This window comes from Trachemys scripta, chromosome 17 (assembly GCF_013100865.1).
Source record: "Trachemys scripta elegans isolate TJP31775 chromosome 17, CAS_Tse_1.0, whole genome shotgun sequence".
Taxonomy (NCBI): domain Eukaryota; kingdom Metazoa; phylum Chordata; order Testudines; family Emydidae; genus Trachemys; species Trachemys scripta.
The window spans coordinates 20,118,281-20,139,599 of record NC_048314.1 but is presented as its reverse complement, the minus strand read 5'-3'; the positions used below and the strand labels follow the sequence as shown (position 1 = coordinate 20,139,599).

The following is a 21,319-nucleotide window of genomic DNA, read 5'->3' as shown; positions in this document are numbered from 1 at the left end:
GATAATGAGCACATCTGTAGTTACATTGGATGGGATAAATGAAGTTCAGAAGGGGTATTAGCCTTTGTGCTTCATGGCATTAGCCAGCCACTGACTGATGGGGTTTGGAAGAAACTGCTGCTCTGGACTTCCTAGTCCTTAATTCTCCGCTAGAATTTCTTTTACTTGTCTCTGAAGCATCCGGCGCCGATTGCTGTCAGAGAAAGGACGCTGGATTAGGTCAGCCCTCTGCTCTGATCCGCAATGACAATCCCTATATCTCTTGGAGGGCGTGGAGGCTTTGAGAGCCCCCATGATGGCCTCGGGTCATTGGACAGATGGCAGAATCACTGCGGGAAATTCCACAGCCTGCGTTTATGGAGATCAGACTAGCTGATCATAATGGACCTTTCTGAACTTCAAGTTTCTGACCCTTAAGCCAGCAGCATGTCAGAAAGTTACACGATCGCATCTCATGATTGTAAACTGAGATGAAAGTGGGAGGATTTTTCTCTTAGCGTGGGATCAGTAATAAACCTTCCTCCCCAAACTGTATCCCACTCCAGCCACTCTGCCTGGCTCCTGTTTCCCGTTTGATTCTTACGGTGTTAAAAAGAACTAACTTTAAAATGTTGTGGAGGCAGCAGGAAGCTTTGTGGGAGAAGCCCCGGCTGCCAGAACCATTTGGCTGGGGTATTTATAACCGGCAGGTGATGTGTATGTGTCCATGAGGAGGAAGCATTTGCCAACAGGAGAGCTCCATGACTCTTTGCGGTGTGAAGTTAAATGTATAACACGGAGAGCTGGACAAAAAACACCCATTGACTTTTGGGGACATTTTTTTTTAAATCACAACCCCCTCAAAACTTTAGCCTGAAAAGTTTTCACGTTTTGGACGGGTTGTGTTTGTGTGTGTGTGTGTGTGTGTGTGTGTGTGTGTGTGTGTGTGTGTGTGTGTTTTTAACTAGAACCTGAAACATTTATTGGTTTTCAAAAACTGAAAAAAAAATCGGTTTGGAGTTTTTTTGGTCAGAAATTTCAACCGAAGGAACAAAACAAACATTTCTATATTGGCTGAAAAGCCACCTTTTCTTTGGGGAAGAAAATATTGTCATGAAGAATTTTTGACCAGCTCTAAGAATAAGCCTCTAAAAGGGGACTGAAACCTTGGATGTTGTTAGCAGATGTTGTGGTTCCGAAGCCCCTATGGAGTATATGGATAATAGTGTGATCAATAGAAAATGCTGGTCACCATTCTGTCTGCATTTATGACACTATCGAATAAGAGGTGGCAAGATGCCGTGTACTACACTAGTGTAACAATGATAATAATTAGCAGCTTTTCTCTAGCATCTGAAGATCTCAAAGTGTTTTCACAAACATAAGGTACTTAGGGAAACTCAGACATGGAGAGGTTACATGATTTACCTACAGTGAGTCATAGAGCGGGGAAGAGAACCCAGGAGTCCTGACGCCTAGTCCCCTGCTGTAAGACCTACCATCCGACCAAGCTTAGAAGGACGTTGTGGGGTCGTTGAGTCAGAACGTGACTTCGTCCTTCCACTCGCCCTCCAGGATTTACCTTCTTCCTGTTTGTTCCTTCTCGCTCTGTCTCTTTGTTTTCTTGCCCCCCTCTTTGGATGCAAGGTTGCTGTGATTTATTATAGGTATTACCGTATCTCCCTCAATGTGTTAGGTGCTCTCAGCATTATAAGGGAGACAAAGTCCCTGCTCCAAATTGCTCCCTGTTTCAAGTGAATTTTAATTCCTGGCCCTGCCCTGCTGGAGTTCGTGTTGGGGTCTGTTGGGCTGGCCAGGGCTGCGGTCAGTGCCGAGTGCTGTGCTCTCCACGGGTGGCTGCTGAGCAGAGAGGAGCACCGATCAGTGACTAGGCAGGGTGGCAGCTGCGTGCACAGAACAGCCGCGCCAGCGGCAGGGTTCCAGCACCGGGTCCTTCTCTATTTCGCTCCATGAAGCTGAACATCTTGGAAATGAAGGGACCAAGCAATGGGGAGGTGGTAACTTCACCCCGCATGCCCTTTCGTAACAGACTAGATTCTCACCTGCCCGGCTGGACGGGCGCAATTGCTGAGCGTGCAGAGGGTGCTGCCGTCGGCTGGCCACTCAGCACCGCTGTCTAACTCGTTGCTCTGAGAAGCACTTTGGGGCACCAGCCAAAGGAGAGGTGCTGTATAAAACCACCCCACGGTGCCACAAAGACAGTGCTCATGTTCACACATCCAGCACCGGGTTCAGAATGTACCTCTGCCTGTGTGCGTGTCAAAGGAAGGCTGCCCTTTGCAGAGACACGCCGGGGCTGGGAGGGGAAGAGGGAACCCCAGAGTCGCCCTGGGAATCTGCCTTCGTTGTGAGAGGAGGCAGAGGCAGTTTAAGGGGAATTTTCAAAGGGACTCAGGAGCACGAGTGCTATTGAAAGTCAACAACTCGGGTGGATGCATCTCTTCGGTGCTTTTGAAAATCTCCTCCTAAAGGCCCTGATTCAACAACGCCCTTAAGCAAGTGCTTATGACTAACTTTCAGCGCGTGTGTAAGTGATTTGCTGAATTTCCCCCTAAGCTGGCCCTGCACAGCTGCTACTACAGTGATTTTCCAAGGCACTGAATCACATTTAATCTTCCCCAGAGGAGCCAGGCAGCCTGGGGCCCTCTAGTGGATGGCTACACTGCACTGTAAACCTGGATCTGTGGGACCCGAGCTTGTGGACTGCATTGTAAACCTGGGCTCGCAGTCGCTGGACCCGGGTCTCGCAGCCATACGAGTGCGTCCACACAGCAGAATGAGAGGCCTTGGACCACACGTCAGCAGCACTCTGGCTCAGTTCAGCAAGCTGGGTCAGAGCCTAACGGATTAGTGTGTGGACAGAAGTGGAGCCCGGGGTCAGTAAATGGAGCCCTGAGACGGGTATTTTAGGTGACTTCAGTGGTTCTCAAAGGAGAACTTTTAGACCACAAGAGCCGTGGGGAAACTGGTGGATTATGTCTGTGTTTGTACAGCCCCCAGCACCATGGGGCCTGATCCTGGTATAATAATTCCAAGCATAATACCTTCATGCTAATATGGGGAGTTTTAGGGCTAAGTGGCCTCGGGGGAAAAAAGAGTTCCACAAGATCTTCACTCCCTTATGAATGCTGCTAAGGAGGTAGACGTCTCAGAACCCCCTAAGCTTCTCAACCTGATTGTGAGAAGCGCCCCGCACCCTGTCAGCAGTTGTGGGTGTGCAGCATCTCTGCAAATCCTCCGAGTGCGCGAGAAGGTGACTCAGAGACACCCAATCGCCTGGGCACTCACTTTTCGATGCGTTTCCCAGACAGCAGCTGGTGTTGTCTCCACCTTGGTTACAAAACAGCAGATGAAACGGGCCTACTGATCACTTAGGGAAAAAAATGTATGCAAAAGCCTAGGTGTCTTCAAATTAGGAAGGCCTATTTCAGGTAAACGAGTCTGACTGGCAGGGTTTCATTAGCCCTCTCTGCACACTGATTAGCAGTTGGGTGTCGTGATGAAAATGTCAGTCATACAAAGTGGGGACTGTGACTTTAAACCAAATGCAGTTCTCTGCCCCCCTTGCTGGCTGGGTACATCTCTATTAGCTGATGCAGGCTCCCTGAGGGGAGAACATGGGGCCAGCCTCCCTCATTCTGACCCCCAAACAGCCCTGACCCGGTCCTTGGCTCCGTTCCAAGCTGTATTTTCCTTGCGTTCAGATGGCAAGAGGAGAATTCATGTCTTGCCCAGCAGCAAGGCCGGGGGAGAGACGTGTGTGTCTCCAGTGCCCTTTAGCGCGAGAATGGATTTGTAGCTGAGCTGAAGAAGTCTGCGTGTAAGCTGGTCCCTGTTTCACAATACAAAAAACCCCAGCAGCACATGGGGCAGGCTCCAGTCCAGGGTGACAGACACAGCTGGATTTTCTCACCCTTTCAGGGCCCACCCGCCTGGCCGAGACCAGACTGTTTTGTTGAGGGAGCCCCTCAGCTTTCCCCTGACGACTAAATACCTCGTAGTCTGGTTTTCACATGTCGTTTGCCATCCCTGGAAGAGGCGTAGGAGCTGCCTCAGGAAGTTTCCCCTCCCGAAAGAGAGACTGCAACTCCTCACTTGGGTCTCCCACAGAGGAACAAAGCCAGACCTCCCCGCAGCCCCTCCTGGAGCGAAAATCGGCTTCAATCCTCATCTTCCCCCAAAGATTTGTTTCTGAAACACAAAGGAGACTCCAAGGGTCTGCTCCAAAGACCATTGACATCAATGGATTTTGCATTGGGCCCTGAATGCTGCAGTGAGGCATTTGGAATGATTTCAAAGTCTGAATAAGAAGTGGAAATTTCCTATATCAGATCAGCAGGACCAGTAACCCATTACTGGCATCTCGGGCACTGGGAATCAAGGCCTTCTGGTCCTTTTCCCAGATTTGTCACTGCTGTGCCTCAGTTTACCCCTCTGTAAGGAGGGGATAATGTTACTGACCTCTTGGGGCATTGTGAGTAAAGATGGGTGAAGCACGTTTTAAAAAAATTGCTGTGAGTTTGAGTAAATGGGTTTGCTCCAGTCGTTGGCGTTCTGGGAATGTTTGAGTGCTGCAGCTTCACTAGCACAACTGTTTGTGGGAAACAAATCTCCAAGGAGCCCGTGCCAGTCTTTGAGGAAGTGGATTTTCAATTAATGCACATAAGTATTCCCGCCGGAATTAATTGTAATGACTCCCTTTGTGGATCGTCGGCAGGGTTGGAACCCAGCATTGGAGCCCGGACTAACTCGTTGCTTTGGGAAATACTTTGGGACAGCAGCCAAAGGAGAGGTGCTGTGGACACCGCTAGCACTTGGGCTAAAGGAGTCGCTCCATCAGCTGGCAGAAACTATCGTTTAATAGAGCGAATAAATACATCGAAATTGCAAACCGCCGGCGGAGAAGGAAACTCGATTAGTCACATGCATTCCTCATTCCAGGCTCCGAGCTCTGCTCTGGCTGCGAGGCTGGGTTCGTGTTTGAGTTTGTGCTTTGAGATCCATCCCGCTGCGAACGGTGCCGTGTGAGAAGAGATTTTCTTTCCGATCATAAGGGCAATTTCCCCCCTCCCCCCCACGCGCACACACACACACACACACACGCCTCATTTCCATTTAAAATCCATATAGGGAAGCGCAGACCCATTTGGCCTGTCTCTTTGGCAACGGTTCCCCGGGCTGTGCTGGGCCGCAGGTGTGTGTTGTTCAGATAAATGATGAGCCGCTCCGGAGAAGGGCCTCTCTGCTGTCTGGAAGGCTCATTTATCATCTCCTTGCCTGCCGTCCTTATAGAGGACACTAGGGAATGGGCAAGGACTTCTCAGCAACAGGTTTTGACGGAGGCCTATTGATATGGCAGCTGGGGAAGCACCCGTCTCATTTTTCATTGTTATGGTAAGTTAAGGACACACATAGACAAGGTCTAATTCATGGATGAAAGATCCGGGGATCTGGGGACCAGTCCTACAAGCTAGAGCAGCAGTTCCCAAAGTTTGATGGCAGGACCCCATTTTGACGCTTTATTAACGCCCGCGACCCCAGACAGCATGGAGGACGCCATTTTGTAGCACATGTGCCAGAGGAGGACGCCGTTTTACTCTACAAAATGGCATCGTCCGCACACTCTTGATCATGACCCCATCCGTGGCCTCAGCCTGCATCATGATGGTCCAGCTCTCTCCACAGCTCCTTGTCCGAGGCCAGGCCGGAGGTGTGTACTGAGGGAGCCAAGCGCTCGGGGTATCGTCGGGTTTTAGCATTTTAATTAGAGGGGTGCTGAGCCAGTCCATGGCGAACCAAGGGGAAAGTGAGCCGCTAGTCCGCAGTGAGAGGGATGTGGAGGAGGTGGGAGTTGTTTCTCAAGGAGGGTTAACTGGGTGATTGGTGCTTATGAAAGAGAAGGATGAATAGCACTGGCTTGTGCCAGCAGAGTGCAAAAGCTCCCTCGTCCCACCCTGCCAGTGTCCCGTGAGCTTCATCCCTTGCTTTTCTCCTGGGCTGCCTGTGAACACTGACCCTGATCTGCAGCTCCCCTTGCTAGTCCAGCCCTGGACTCCTGTACGGCTTCCCCAGCATGCCTCCATCTCTGAACCTGCCTGATCGGTCCCAGGCTTTCCCAGGTCCTGCCACACCAGCCCCTGGCTCTGCCAGTCCTTGACTCCTCTCACAGATCAGGCAAAACACCCCCTCCTGTCCTAGCCCTGGGCCTTTCTTGAGCAGTGGCTGCCAGTCCCCTGAAACTGTGTGATGCTTTTGTGACCCAGACAAAGTATCCAGTAGAAGCTCATTTTTTCACACGATGGCGGATCTGAACTCGGCTCTCTGGAGTGTGTGGCATCACTTCTTAGCTTAATTTTTCCTCCCCCATGACACTTCCCTAATGTTTGCACATCTGAAGTCAGAGTCCTTCTCTCGACCAAATGCTACTCCCGGTGCAACCCCACCGAAACCAGCTGGGTTGAATCGGTCTGATTGAGAGCAGAATTTCTTCTCCCGCATGAAATTTGGGTCACGCAACCTGAGGTGGCAGAACTGTAATAAATGCAGCACATCCTCAATGTAAACCCTTTGATTTCCAGGGTGCAGCTATTATTGGTTCAGAGGCTCTTTCCAACACACCATTTTATTAGCAGATCAGCACATGGAAGAGGTGGGGTTTTACTCCCCCCCTCCCCTGATCAGCTCCCAGATTGCAAATGTTCCGTTGCCTGGCCTGTTGCTAATTTTGACGATGCCCTAAATAGAAGTCGAATGTATCTCGTCTCGTTTGCTTAAGAGAACATTATTTTCCTTCATTTACTGAGCCAAAACCATTGCTTTAACCCCCTCATCACAACTCTCTCCTGGGGATTTTCCATCCCCTTTGAAAACAACCAAGCTGCCCTTTGTTCGAAGTCGTCTTCACCTGTTTAGAAGGGCTCTCCACGGGGCTAGAACGAGGAGGGGCCCATAAGAGAAGCCTCCCATGGCTTCTTCTGCACCAGACTCGGTTCCATAATGGACAACCTGTAGCTTTGCTGACAAGCTTGAGATGATCCCAGAGTCAGCAAAGAAGCCGAACTCTGACTTCTCCTGTTGCTTTGCTCCAGTGCCCTACGCTTCCGGGGCTGGAGTTCCAGGTTTTCCAGCAGGCGCCTGTTGCTTCAGATCTTGAATGAGTTGAGGCCTTTCTCTGATGCCCTCTCTGTCTCCACGGCCCAGTGCTAAAAGGGCTGGGCCTAAGGGCTGAGTGCAGCCACCTGGGCGCTACACGGGGCTTTTACTCTGCTACACCTTGCCCTGTTCCCTGATTGGGAAGGGGCTGCAGTCACTCCAGGGTGCTGGCCAAGTTAGGAGCCCAATGGGAATCCCTGTCCAGACCTCTGCCAAAAGCTGGTGAGTGTGACGGGGGGAGTTGGGGGGGTTTAGGTGGCAAATTAGTGCAGATGCACAAGGCCGCAAAAGCCAAAACCAGGAAGAAAAGGAAGGTGTTTTTTTTTACATTAAGACGTGAGCATCTCTAAGCGCTTCTATCCCAGGATGCATCGGAGCTTTACTTCATTTTGTACTTCAGTGTCCATGAGAGAAGCAGATTCTAGTGATCAGAGCAGGGGACTGGGAGCCAGGACGCCTGGGTTCTATCCTTGGCTCTGCCAGTGACCCACTGTGTGACCTGGGCCAAGTCACCTGACCCCTCTGCTCCGCAGTCTGTAAAATAGGGCTCAGACCTCCCCTACCTCTCAGGGATGATGGGAGGAGAAAGGAACTGGTGTCGGTAGGCGCTTTGGAAAACGTAGAATGCAAAGGGTTAAAATCAGCAAAGTCTGGTGAGCTCTTTGAACGGCTGTCTGACGGCGCTGCTGGTGCATTAAAGAAGAAATCTCCAGCCAGGCATTGCATTGTGGAAGCAGTAGCACAACTGGGTTCCCTGGTGTCCCACACATCGCTTGAGCCCGAAGGCCGTATGCTCCCCAACTCCACAAGTGCAGCCAGCTCGTTTATTAGTATGTATTTGCAATAGCACCTGCTGTGCACTTGTGCTTTCCAGGTGCAGGCACTCGTGGAGAGCAGTCCTGCTCGCAATCTAAGGACAAGACCGGCACACAGACAAGTGGCCCGGGGGAGGGGGAACAGCGGTGGGTGATTTGTGTACAAGCCAGCTCAGTGTATCGAAGCAGCACAGCAGAAGAGGGGCTGTCAGATGGACTTAGGTACGGACGGGGTGTGGCCAGGTAGTGAGCTGGCCCCTCTCGCACGAAACGTGCCTTCCCTGCTTCATCCGGCTTGGAACCAGACCGGTTTGATTGTGGTCAGTGAACGTTGTGCTAGAGAATAGCTCCAGATTCGCTAACCCGAGCACTAAATCTCCCCCTCGCCAGGGCAGGCACCCGCAATTCCCCACTGACTGGCATGGAGGGACCAACCTGTAGCGGGCGAGAGAAGGGGGTTCGAGCTGTGGGCCCCATTCATGAAGCACCTCTCTGCTGAGGCAAGTGCCTGACTGGAGGGATGGCTGTGCGGTGAAGGCCCTGGGACACGGGCCATCGGGGGTCAGTCCCCTCTCTGCTACAGCCCCCGTTTGGCAGAGCACTTCACCTCAAGCCCTGTAATAATCCTTCCTGTCTCCCGCCCTTTGCCTGACTTGTCCGTTTAGATTGTAAATGCCACAGGGCAGGGACTTTTTCTCGCTAGGTGGTTGTGCACCGCCTATAATAATACTATATGGAGATATACCTATCTCATAGAGCTGGAAGGGACCCTGAAAGGTCATCAAGTCCAGTCCCCTGCCTTCACTAGCAGGACCAAGTACTGATTTTTGCCCCAGATCCCTAAATGGCCCCCTCAAGGAGGGAACTCACAACCCTGGGTTTAGCAGGCCAAGGCTCAAACCACCGAGCTATCCCTCCCCCTAGCACAATGGGGACCTGATCCTGCTTGGGGCTCATAGGTCCAGATCCTCCGAGGTATTTAGGTGCCCAACTCTCATTGGTTTCAGGGGCCCATTGGTTTCAATAGGAGGTACGTGCCTAAATCCCTTTGAAGAGCTGGGTCTTCATAATATTGATAATTGCTCTTGGTTTTGGTGCTGTCAGTCCATCCATGCCACCAGCTCATGTCAATGGGTCACTGAGCGGATACCAGCAGTTCATCAGTGTCCACGGATTTTATCCATTGCTCTTGGTAGCATCTGACCAGCCTGTGTGACGGTACCAGATCCCCAGCCAGGCAGAGCCCCCCTGAAACTGGCAGATGCCTCTCGTCTCATTTTCTAATTTCACATCCAATTCTGAGTAATTCTTCAGAGAAATCTGCTGCTTACGCTGCATTTGGCTGAGCCAAAGAGGGGACTCTGTGTTTACTCCATTAACGAAGCGTGCCTGGTAATGGCATTAAAAACACATCTGTCTGAGCTGGAATTGGTCACACCACAGGGCTTGTGCATGGAGGCTTTGGAAGCAAATCCATTCCACAGCACAGCTTAAATAGATCGCTGTCTGGTGAAAGGTGCTCATTTGGGGCTCTCGTGCGAGAATTGTTTTCCTGAAGAGCTATAATTTGCAGCGCGATGATTGTTATAACCAGCGGCCTCCTGTGGATAACACAAAGGAAGGAAGAACGCTGGGAAGCTCACGTTGTGGAGGCCTTTATGGGAGTCTAAATTTAGCTGGTTTGAGAGGAACACTCGCTGTCTGTGCCTACGGGGCTATAACCTTGCAAAGGGAGAGGATGGGGCTGGGGCCAACACACCAGAAGGGGGTTCTATGTGCTACCCTAGGGTCCATCTCATTCACTTCTTCCTGTCCCTCTCTGACTTCGAGCCCAGTCCCGCTCCCAGGTTCCTAGACGCTCCCCGGGCTGACTCCGCTCCTGTCCGGATCTCCTCTCTTTCACTTCGCTGCCCCAACACTGCTCAGTAACTAATTCTCTCTCCCGTGCAAGGGCACGGAACTCCCTCCCTCTCTCTTTTAGAACCAGCCTTTTCTCCCAGCAATAGCACAATCCCAGCGTGCCAGGAGAGAGCTCACCCATGTGGTCACGATGCTCTGTAGCCATGAAGGCTGTTGGACAGCAAGGCTAATTTCCCCATTGCTAGGAGCCCAAAGGAAGACTAGAAACGTGGCCCCAGCCAAAGGCTGCTTGGAATGCATCCAGAGTTTCCCAGGGTCGGCTGGAACGTGATTGGATTATTTAACAGAACGACTTGCCACAAATGTTCCTCTGGTGGAACGGAAAGGAACGGTGATGGCTGCTCACCTTGTGCCTTTGCAAATGCTCCCTGGCCATAGCCCCTGAAGGCGAGCACTTGCAAAGGAAGGTAACTCTGCCTTGCCGGGGCGTGTGGGGCAGGGGGTTGATCTTTCTTTCCGTTGGAGGCTAGTTTTACAGTCCCCTGATGGAAAGGCAAGGAGAAGAACAGTGAGAAGCTATTTCGGAGACTGGACTGGATGGGGACACAATGCAGCTGTATGCCTGGCGGGACACCTGCGCTGGGAACGAGCCGCCTTAATGGGAGATGAGCAATGAGCTGAGTGAAAGGGAATTTGACGACTGCCGGAGGCACCATTCGCTGTCCTGCTCTGCTCCCTTTGCAGAACCCACCACATGTCCCAGCTGGGGTTGCTAAGGGTGGTGGGGAGGGGAGGGGGCGGGGAGGAGAAGCTGCAGCAGGGACAGAGGCAGTTTCTATGCCTTACCCTCATAGCCCTGGCCAAGAAGTGAACTGGGGGAGGGAAGGAGGTGCGGACAGTCCCTTGGAGGTCATTGCCAGCTGGTGCAGGTTAGAGCAGCCCCCAAACTGCTCTAACCTATCCTGTGGCTGGGGGCGGAGCCAAGCAGAGAGTCAAATAGCGCTGACCCTCTCTGACGGCTCCATTCTGCAGCACCGAGCAGCAGGGAATCCGGCCTCCACTTGGCCTAGGACAGGGCAGGAAACTTGTATATATGTAAGTCAGCAGTTGCAGATGCAAGGAGTTGCTGTTGATTGCTTGACTTCTTCTGTTTCCTTTCTTCTTTGCAGAAAATCAGCCGGGCCCCTTCAGACGAGGAATGCTTCTTTGACCTGCTGAGCAAGTTCCAGAGCAGTCGAATGGATGACCAGCGCTGCCCGCTAGAAGAATGCCAAACAGAGGCTGCAGAGGCTGCTGCCACCTCCGTGCCTGCCCTGGAAGAACGAATATGTAAGCATTTGGGGGCTCTCGTTAATGAGCGTAATGACATGTCTGCAGTGCTGCCAGTTCTCATGAATTTACCGCAAGTCTGGCAATAGTTGGTGTTTTCTTTTAAATCCCCAGCTCCTGGAGTCAGGTGCTTAGGTGAGAATCTCAGCTTTCATTTGTTCAAAAGTATCTTTCCTGGTTTCAGAGAAAAGCTTGAAACGATGAGCCCCAAAGTCACAAGGACCAAGACACAAATAAAAAGAACCCCAAAATTTTGGGGTTGGCTATAAGGCACTTTCCTGCTCTGGATGAAAAGTGCTATAAGCGCTAAGTTCACCTCTACCTCGATATAACGCTGTCCTTGGGAGCCAAAAAATCTTACCGCGTTATAGGTGAAACCGCGTTATATCGAACTTGCTTTGATCCACCGGAGTGCGCAGCCCCGCCCCCCCTCCCACCGGAGCGCTGCTTTACCGCGTTATATCTGAATTTGTGTTATATCGGGTCGCGTTATATCGGGGTAGAGGTGTATTATTAATCGTTAAGGCGGTCTTGCAATTAGAGGTGTCTGTTTGCTGACACACCTGGGTCATTTGCCGTGGTTTTGGATGGGCAAGTAAAAGAGTGTTAGGTTTTTTTCATTGGAATCGTCATTTGTTTTTTGTGCTTCTGAATTTTGTTCAGCACGTAGATACTATGATGAACGGTGCTGGAGAGAAAGATAAACCATAGGAGACACACGGAGCACAGATAGGTAGATAACCACAGGAAGATCTTAGATAGCTGAATGAATAGGTAGATAAACTAGATGGTAGTGGTATCAACATCGTAAGGCTAGGCAAGGAGATTGGGTGCCTGGACTGGTATATTTTCCTGGCCATTTTGCAAGGCTGTGATGAGATGTGTTTAAACAGTAATCAGAAAGCAATGGCTAAAGAGACTAGTATCCAACTCTTCGCTTTAAAAGCCGTTTCTATGGCACTTTACCCTTTTATTTGTTCCATACGGTTTTGATCAAACGATGCCGTTTGGAACAAACAAACCTAAAAGATGATTTAAAACAAGACACCCGACATCCCTAACAAGGCCGATATGTGAGACGCAGCACCGAACCACCTCGGGAATACAGAGCTGGCAGCAGCGAGAGCTAAATAGTGCTGAAAAGGTCAGGTTGTGTTGTGACAGGGAGCATAGACTGGCTCCGAGTCAGGTGGCTTTTTCACCCTAAAAATAGCCTGGACGTGCGCATCGTTCTTGTAAAGCTACGCGTGTTGCCGATGCAGAAACCAGCGTGGGTTTCCCAGCTGTGCCGAGGGAGCTGTAGACAGCAGCAGCCTTTGCGCTGTTTCAATATTACCGTCAGCCCAGCTGTTCCAAACCTGGCTTTAGAACTCCAGAGCAGGAGGCTGGATTAAAAAACATGATTTGTTAATAAATACGTGAATTTGGAGCTCTGTTGATTCGGCTCCTGATTTCTGAGCCGTTGGGCTGTCCTCACTTCATACTTTGAAGCTTTGCTCCACAACCCTGATGGCTAGAAACTTAGGTACCTAAATACCTTTGAGGTTCTGGGCCACATTCGCATTGGAATCGATCCCTTTTGAGGGTCTGGGCCTTACTTCCTTTTTTAAATGAAAGCTGAGATTCTCATGTACAGGGGCGGCTCCAGGCACCAGCGCAGCAAGCGTGTGCCTGGGGCGGCAAGCCGCGGGGGGCGGTGTGCTGGTCGCCGTGAGGACAGCGGTCAGGCAGCCTTCGGCGGTATGCCTGCGGGAGGTCCGCCGGTCCCGCAGCTTCGGCGGCAATTTGGCGGCGGGTACGCCGAAGGCGCGAGACCGGCAGATCACCCGCAGAAACGCCGCCGAATCCGCGTGACCAGCGGACCCCCCACAGGCGTGCCGCCGAAGGCCACCTGACTGCCGTGCTTGGGGCGGCAAAAAACATAGAGCCGCCCCTGCCTCTGTAACAGGAGGCTTTAAGGACAACAGCAAATACCATGAGACACTCGATAAAAGTGCGAGTTGGGCACACTGCTGTTTAATTAATTTGCACTCTCGCTTAGACAGTAGAACTATGTGCCCTGTTTTACTTTCTATTTAGAGTTATTTACTGGGTCCCCTTTGCTCGCCCGGTGTCAGCGTGTTTGGATTTCTACATTGCGGGGGAATGTTTCATTCCTAACCAGCAGCAAAAAGGAACCACCCAGCTGTTTTCATGGACTGTTGGATGTTGTTTCAGGGCTTGCGACTGAACGTTTTCGTTGTGCAGTGAGTTCTGTTTGCTTACGCCCGTCATTTGAAAAACCTCCTCTCTGAGGTTCCCAGCAGTGCCAGATGTGGTGCCATCCAGACCTGGTCATGCCAAGCATGATGGGCATTGACAGCACAAGTCTGCACTTAGGTGTAGGGACATTAGCCAGCACGTACGGACATTAGCCGCTGGCTGAGCTTGCCATGCACCTTTCCCTTCGCTTCCCCCAACCACGTTTCATAGACTCATAGACTTTAAGGTCAGGAGGGACCATTATGATCATCTAGTCCGACCTCCTGCACAACGCAGGCCACAGAACCTCACCCACCCACTCCTGTAACAAACCCCTGAGCTATGTCTGAGCTATTGAAGTCTTCAAATCATGGTTTAAAGACCTCAAGGTGCAGAGAATCCTCCAGCAAGTGACCCGTGCTCCATGCTGCAGAGGAAGGCGAAAAACCTCCAGTGCCTCTGTCAATCTGACCTGGAGGAAAATTCCTTCCTGACCCCAAATGTGGCGATCAGCTAAACCCTGAGCATGTGGGCAAGACTCACCAGCCAGCACCCAGGAAACAATTCTCTGTAGTAACTCAGATCCCACCCCATCTAACATCTCATCACAGGCCATTGGGTTTCCCACGGGTGTGCTCCAAGACAGAGCACGGCGCCTCCCTTGGAGCGCCAGCTCCTCGGCTCGGGGGGCTGTCTGTGCCAGCAGCGCGAGTTGCAAGTGCCTGCTGGTCTCTTGTTTCTCACTGTGAGGCAGCACCGGAATCTTTAGGTGGCATTGGGAGCGTGTGCACTTGTGAGCATAGCACTAAGGAGGGTGGTGGGACGTCATGGCTCAAGTCCTCCACTGGGGGAAACAGGCAAAACTCCATTGAAGCCAATGGAACTGAGCCCGTTTACATCAGCAGAGAGCTTGGCTCGCGCTCTCGCTCCCAAGCACACGCCCGGACAGACAGCCGTCGGAGGAGCAGGCTGGCTCTGGGAGGGCTGAAAAGAACCAGGTGCAGACTGTGATTTCCTAAGGCAGGCTCTCTGACGCAGGTCCCGCTGCCTTGTGCTGGACAGAACGTCCGCAGCCATTACACCGTATCTGCACCGGACCTGACAGGCGAGTGCTGTCTGGGGGACTCGGAAAGGACGAGCTGTCTGATGAATCACTTACCTCTGCTTGCACTTGGCTGATTACATGGCCTCTAATTATAGCCCACCCTTTGTAATTGCATGGGGCGTCTGGTAGGAGGCTGCCTGAGCGCAAGACAGAAAGCCACTCAAGCTTCCAGGGACTTTGGAGTCAATTGCAAGCACAATTTCTGTAACTACCGCCTACTTGGAACGGGCCGGCCCCTGCCTCCGAATCCTAACATTAGGCTTAATAATGAGGAAGGCGGAAAATGTCTCTTCAGACAAGTTCCTCGGTGGTTCACTGTAATCATGGCCTATTAACTGACTTGGGATCTGCAGTTGCACTGAGGAGGCTGCTTCAGGGCTCAGCACGGGCAATTCGAGGACACGTTGTAACCAGGAACGGGTCTGTTTGGTCCCACTACCCGCGAGTTCTCAAAGGCAGAACCACTCGCTCATGTCGGACCTTAAAAGGCCGCTTGTATGCCTGTGCCCGCATTGATGGCAACGTTCTGCCCCCTGATCCACTCAGCCACTCCCCACTGCATTCTCCTGCGCTCCTTGCCAGCCGCTCCCAGCGGGAGCTCGCTGCTTGTAGCGACAGCAGCGTATGGGAGCCAAGAGGCAGCAGGGGGCTGAGAGCTTGGAATGCTGCGTTTCTAACCCTTTGTATAGCACTAGAGCGGTGCCAGGCGCTCCAGACCCAGGTCAGCCATGCGGCACACCCCGGGCCGGGGCAGGGAAGTATTACTTTCCTGATCTGGAGGGGTCAAGTGAGGCACAGGAGTTAAGCTCCTGGGGCAGCACAGCCTTCGCTAGGAGAGCCAGAGATGGACCCCGGTGCTGGGTACTAGTCAGCACTGCAGTGGGGAAGATGTATGGGGGACAGGGGTCATGGCCCCGGAGTAAGGTGCAGTTTTTGCTCGCATGGCTTCACAGGCAGAGGGCTGGTAATGCAATGAGTGCGCTAAAGTTTTGGTACCTTCTTGAAAGGCCACGTCAATGAGGCATCTCTTCCCTAATCTAATCAAATCAACCGTCCAAGTGCAATTAATATCCTGTCCTGCTCCCTTAACGCAGCCTTGTCAGCCAGGGGGAGATGTGTAGCCAGAGTTTCTGCGGTTTACCCTATAAAGGCAGCTGCTTTCCCACTTCGCTGCCCGGTGTTTGTGCACTCACAGAGCCCTCGTTCCAGGAAGGTACTGATACCGTCTAGACTTTATTGATGTTGTGTCAAGCCAGGCAATAAACCCCCTCTGATCTTTTAAAAGGTTTTTTTAATGCCATAGAGAAAACGATAGCCGCAGCGTGTGCTGCTCCCAAGGCCAGCGTTCAGGGTGCAAACTGAGCCTTCGTGTCTTCCTCACGCAAGGTCCCGCCAGCCATTGTGCTCTGAGTGAGCGTGCTCCTTGCAAGGCCTCCAGCACACCCAGCCTGAGTGGATTGTGTGGCACTGCTGAGGGGAAGTTCACAGCGCCAGCTGTCTGCTCTCCCTAGGAGTGGCAGTCACTTTAGCTGGCTGATTTCAGAAAGCGTGGTCTGAAACGGGGCCCTGGCCGGCTCTGCACATTGGTAACGGGAGTTGCCTGCAGCTCAGACGGGCCATGTAGCTTTGGCTGGGCCAGACCCACTGTTCTAAAAGAAAAGTCTTGATCATTTGTTCTTCTTTGCAATTAGATGAAATGGCTGCAATTCACTTCTCTCCTCCTGTGGGTCAGGTGAGCCCATTCAGGGCAGGGAAATGAGGTTACTCTTAGTGTGTGTGTGGGGGGGGTAGTTAAGAGATCAAGTAGGGCAAAAAAAAAGGCAGCTCAAATGACCTTTCTGCTGAGAGCGGCTGACCACAGGCCTGGTCTACTCCCGGCTCTGCCACTGATTAGATGGGTGCCCTTGGGCATGTCACTTGCCCGCTCACTGCCTCAGCTTGCCCACCTCTAAAAGGGGATCATTTACTAGTTAATAGTGATGCACTTTGAGCTTTACGGGGGCCATAAGTGCTTTACAAAGGCAGGGAGGGAGGCGTTGAGCGGCACAGGGGGCGAAGGGACTTACCCGAGATCACCGAGTAAATCAGCGTCACAGCCCAGAACAGAACCCAGGCGTCCTGGCTCCCGGACCTCAGAGGGGTGGCGAATGAGTTAATAAGAGCTGAACAGCGCTGTGACACAGGCCCCTTCCCTGGCCTGACGCCCTGGTGTTCTCCCTGTTCCCCTGCAGCTCAGTCCTCGTTAATAGCATCGCCGCAGACAGAGGAGTTCTTTGATCTCATCGCCAGCTCCCAGAGCAGGCGGCTGGATGACCAGCGTGCCAGCGTGGGCAGCCTGCCCGGCCTCCGCATCACTCACAACAACCTGGGGCACTTGCGCATGGAGGGGGATGCCCAGGAGCCAGGAGACGAGTTCTTCAACATGCTCATGAAGTGCCAGGTAGGCAGTTTGCTCTTCTGCACCGACCCCAGGGGTGAGACTCTGCTCGGCCAGGGCCAGCGCCAACTTTCCTGCCGCTCCTCGGGCCCATCCCGAACAGTCGGCAGCCCTGTACGAACATGGGGCAAGACCAGCAAAGGGCCCAGCCTCCTCTCAGATTGCCCAGATTTGTGCCTCCAGAACAGAAGAGCAGGTGCCAGTCAAGGTCTTGTGCTGCTCTGTGATTGATACCTGCCGTGAGGTAGGCTGAGGCACAGGGCCCACGCCTGTCCAGTGAGTGCACGGTGCCCAGGCTTTGCCTGGAGGGGGGGGGGGGGGGGGGGCTGAGAGGCTGGCCCATTAAAGCAGGATTCACTCCAAAGCCTTTTAACAGCTGTGAAACGCCCCTTCCTCCCCCCCACCCCCCAAAGCCCTGGGCTCAGGGCCACTGTCCCTGGCTCCCTTTGTTTCCAGGGTGGGATTCTTCTGCCCACCTCCTCATGACAACCCCTTTGGGCTCCTGCCAGCTGCAGGGCGCTCGCTGTCTCCCCAGCCAGATAAAGCCAGCGGTCGCAGAACCATTTCTAACACCTGTTTCTCCTCCCCTCCCCTCGGCCGTGCCAGTCATCCCGGATAGACGATCAGCGCTGCGCTCCCCCGGATGCCATCCCCCGTGGCCCCACCATGCCTGACGAAGACTTCTTCAACCTCATCCAGCGCGTCCAGGCCAAACGTATGGACGAGCAGAGGGTGGATCTGGCTTCGGCCCAAGAGGAGCAGCAGCAGAGGAGACCCAGCTCCAGCTAAGAATTGGGGGTTTGCTTTGAGGAAAGTGTCGTCTGTTGAAAAACTGAGCCCAGCTGCTCCGTGGCAGACGTTCCCAGGGAGGAGCAGCCCTGGCCTGTGAAGGGGGTGGGTATAGAGGGGGAGGGGGTGTTTCCTGCCACTTTTGGGGGTTTATCTTTCCTTGGAGTAGGGGCTGGGCAGGTTCACAAGCTAGGGACAGTTTTTCTATATGGCTTTTTATAGGCAACCAATGACTGTTCTACAGCTGAGCAAAGCTAGGAGGAACTGCTCACGCACGGCTGGGGGCTGGGCCCAGAGTGCCAGGGACATAGACTGAGACAACTGGTGAACTGGCTGCTGCAGCCCCCCCCGCCAGCAGTGCCTGGGAGCGTCTGCACCCCCCTGCCGAGCTCTGTGAGGAAGGGGCATCCAGAGGCAGGGGGTGCAACCGTGGAGAAGCTGAAGGCGGCCAGCAGTTAGTGTAACCCTGAGCCCTGGGTGCAGCGACCATGGTCCTACGTGCCGTAATGTATTTTATTTCTGCCACACGTGGGCTAACAGGGCGCCTCTCTTTTCTTTGGACTCCTCCCGGGTCTGGCCAGGAGCCGTTTGGCGCTGTCTTCACCAGCCTGCCACGGTGACAGTGGGAGTCATTGGAGCTGGGGTCCTGCCCTGCAGTGCCAAGGAAGGCCAGTTCAGGTGCTGGGCACACGTGTGCTCAAGCAGCAGCAGCAGGGAGATTGCCCCTACCTGTCTCCGGTGTCATGCTGGCTGTGCTGTTACAGGGGAGCAGGGAACTCTGGAGTGGAACCTGTGACCAGGAACGAAGAGGTCCCCGGTATACTTGGCATTAGCCCCTGACAGCTGTTGGCCTGTATCAAAGAGCTCCTGGGTGTTTGCCTCACAACTGGCCCTGCTAGCAGTGAAGCCCACGGGGGCCCCATCGGGTTCAGGTGGAAGCAAAGCAGCAGGGGCTAAAACTTGTTTTGCTGCGTGTTGTGAAGCTGGAACCTCACGCCCCAGGGCTGTCACTCCGGCCCCGTTCACTACCCTAGGAATACAGCTGCCACATGTTTTGGAGGAACGCTGTTAGTCTGTCCAGTGTGAATCTAGCTTAGAGCACTGCCCCCATCTAAGGGGCTTAATAGCACTCCTCCTTTCTCTTGCAGTAGGCGCTAGAGGCCTCCAGCCTGGCAAGCATGGTGTGGGCTAGGCACAGCAGCTCTTCAAAGTGACAGGAGCGCACAGGGAAGGTGCTGACTTTGGTGGGGACTTGTCACTTTCGAATAGGCTGAAAAACAATGCCCCTCCCTCCCCCAAAAGCCCTGAGCCCTCACCCAGAATGGGGCTAGCTGTACCGAGGTGCCACTTTGCACTGCTGCGGCAGCTGGGACTGGCGGGGCTGAATCACAAGGTGTGCCGGTCCTCAGCGGGCCTTCCAGCTACTGCTCGTCTCCCCGAAGCCCGTGCCTGGGCCGAGTCCCTGTCGCTCTCAGGAGCAGCAAGAAATTCAGCCCGGCGGCACTTAGCCCAACTGAACGGATGCTGGGGAGAGGCACCAGTGCGCTAACGTGTGTAGATGTCCTCGGTGCGAGCAGGTAGAATTCACCCTCAGTACTGCCGGATGGCTGGACCAGTTCAGCGGGGCCATCGCTCCCTGTATTGTATTCGGTAAGAGGGGCCACCCCGCCAGGCTCCTGCTGTTAAGACAACATGACCAGCTGTGGACTTGTGCCCCTGCAGTGCTTGGCCCGGCCACAAACTGGAATCTGACCAATCAGCTTGCGGAAGCGTGATGTAATTGCCATATACTTGAATGTATGAGCTTATTTATTTTTTACATGTGCATTTGCTAATGTCATTTTAAGGGGGAATTTCAACCCCCCGGGTACTTGTTTTTTTCCTTAAAAAAAAAAAAATCTGCCAAATGAATTAATATATAGAAATACATAGGGCTTGGGGAGGGGCGGGCAGGGTTATGCTTAATAAACATTTGTGGTCTAAACTTCCATGCCAAGAGTAACTGTCTCCTGCTTCACTAGATCACAGCAGCCCCTTGTCTGGGCTGAGGGCTCCCAGCCCGGGAGAGAGAAGGTAGGAACCAAGGGCTTTGGGGGTTGTGTTTTTCAGGAGAACTCCAGCAGCAGTGCAAGCAAAGCCGTGCCTGGGGAAAGTGCACAGGCTAAAGTTTAAGCAGGTGCTTACGAGCTTCCCGGCTGCTGGGTCTCTGTTTGCACTGCCTGCCAGCCCCTGCTGCAGGGCTCTTGGGGAACAGGAACTGGCTCTCCCAGCCAGTGATGACAGGGCAAGCAATGGGTTAGAGACAGGACCCAGTCGGGCCTGTCTTTCCTACAGGGCAGGCACAGGGAAGCTGCGATGGGACAGAGTTCCAAAGCCTAGGAGGCCTCTCTCTCCCAGGACGAGTCAGTCCTACCTTAGGGGACCTGGAATGGGGAGCCAAGTCCCCCGCCCAGGGCAGCGCTGTCCACCTACAAAGGTTCAGGGGCTGCTTAGACCTTACTGGGGCATACACTGACCTGCTTTCACACCCCCCAGCTCCAGGGCCCCGGGCGTGCACCCAGCCGGTCTCCGTTTCACAAGGCAAGAGCCGCACCCGTTAGAATGCTGATGCCCTGGGGCTGATGCTCCAAGGACCAGCTTTGCTGCAGGGATTGCAAGGGTGGCCACAGATTCCCAGGACCAGCAGGGCTGTTGGACAGCTGCCTTCTCACACTAGCCCTTGGACACACCCCTCCTTGGGCCAGACGCTCTGGATTTGCTTGCTGGCGGCGATACCGTATCACTAAGCAGAGCACTCCTGCATAGCTGGGAGCCAGTGAAGTCAGGGCTGGACGGCGTTAGCCCTACCCAGGGCAGCACAAAGTCATTGGCCAGCCGAGGTGAACAGTGACCTTAGCCTCCCCACTCACGGGCTGTCCTTCAGCTTTCACGATGAAGCAGGCGGCGTTCGCCTGGGGAGCTGAGAGCAGCCCCGCTAGAAGGCAGTTTGCCAGCTCAGCTGAGACCCACGCTCCAGCCCCCGGGAGCGCTGGGGCAGCCCCGTGCGCTGCTAACGGGGAGGATGGAGGCTGCTGGGGAGGGCAAGCTGCGAAGACACAAAGCAGAGACTCAGTAAGTAGACTAGGGACAGACCTTACAGCTGGCCCCCGGGTACAGACCAAGGAGAGAACTGCGAAAGGACAGGCTGAGAGGAACATCACACACCAAGGCTGCAGGCGAGGCCCAGCCCTTTGGAATGGTGGGGGGTTGGGTCAGATGCCTGATGTTTCCGCCTCCTCCTGCCCTCCGGTGGGGAGCAGCGAAGGGGTTTGGGATCCTTCAGGCATGGTAGGGGCTGTTCTGTAGCTGCAGGTCTACACTGTCATCACAATGCCTCTGCTCCACACACATGCAGCCTCTCTTGCCAGGCCCACGGGGAAGCGCTGTAGCAGGAGCCGGTACAGGGTTAGGCTGAGTGGGGCTGGCCCAGGGAGGGGCGTGGATTCGAGGTTGGCAGACAGGAGCCCTAGGACTGACTCCCAGCCAGTTCCCAGCCTCTCACTCCCCTGGGCTGGCTGGGAAGGAGGCTCCCCCTCACCCCCTAAACCTCAG

At 53.6% G+C, this 21,319-nt stretch overlaps 1 protein-coding gene across 7 annotated transcripts in view; it reads left to right on the top strand.

The window, feature by feature from the left end:
• The window catches only part of GPSM1 (G protein signaling modulator 1), a 144,995-nt gene extending 126,579 nt beyond the window's left edge, over positions 1-18,416 (top strand). For 6 of the 7 annotated variants that reach the window (XM_034793374.1, XM_034793373.1, XM_034793372.1 and 3 more), the window contains 3 exons: positions 10,997-11,156; positions 16,734-16,942; positions 17,546-18,416. In XM_034793374.1, the coding sequence (XP_034649265.1) occupies positions 10,997-11,156; positions 16,734-16,942; positions 17,546-17,728 (552 nt within the window). In that variant the 3' untranslated portion in view covers positions 17,729-18,416. Of the gene's footprint in view, positions 1-5,372; positions 5,395-10,996; positions 11,157-16,733; positions 16,943-17,545 lie in introns of those variants that run through there. The other variant, XM_034793377.1, reaches the window with a different exon arrangement.
• Positions 18,417-21,319: the final 2,903 nt, after the last annotated feature.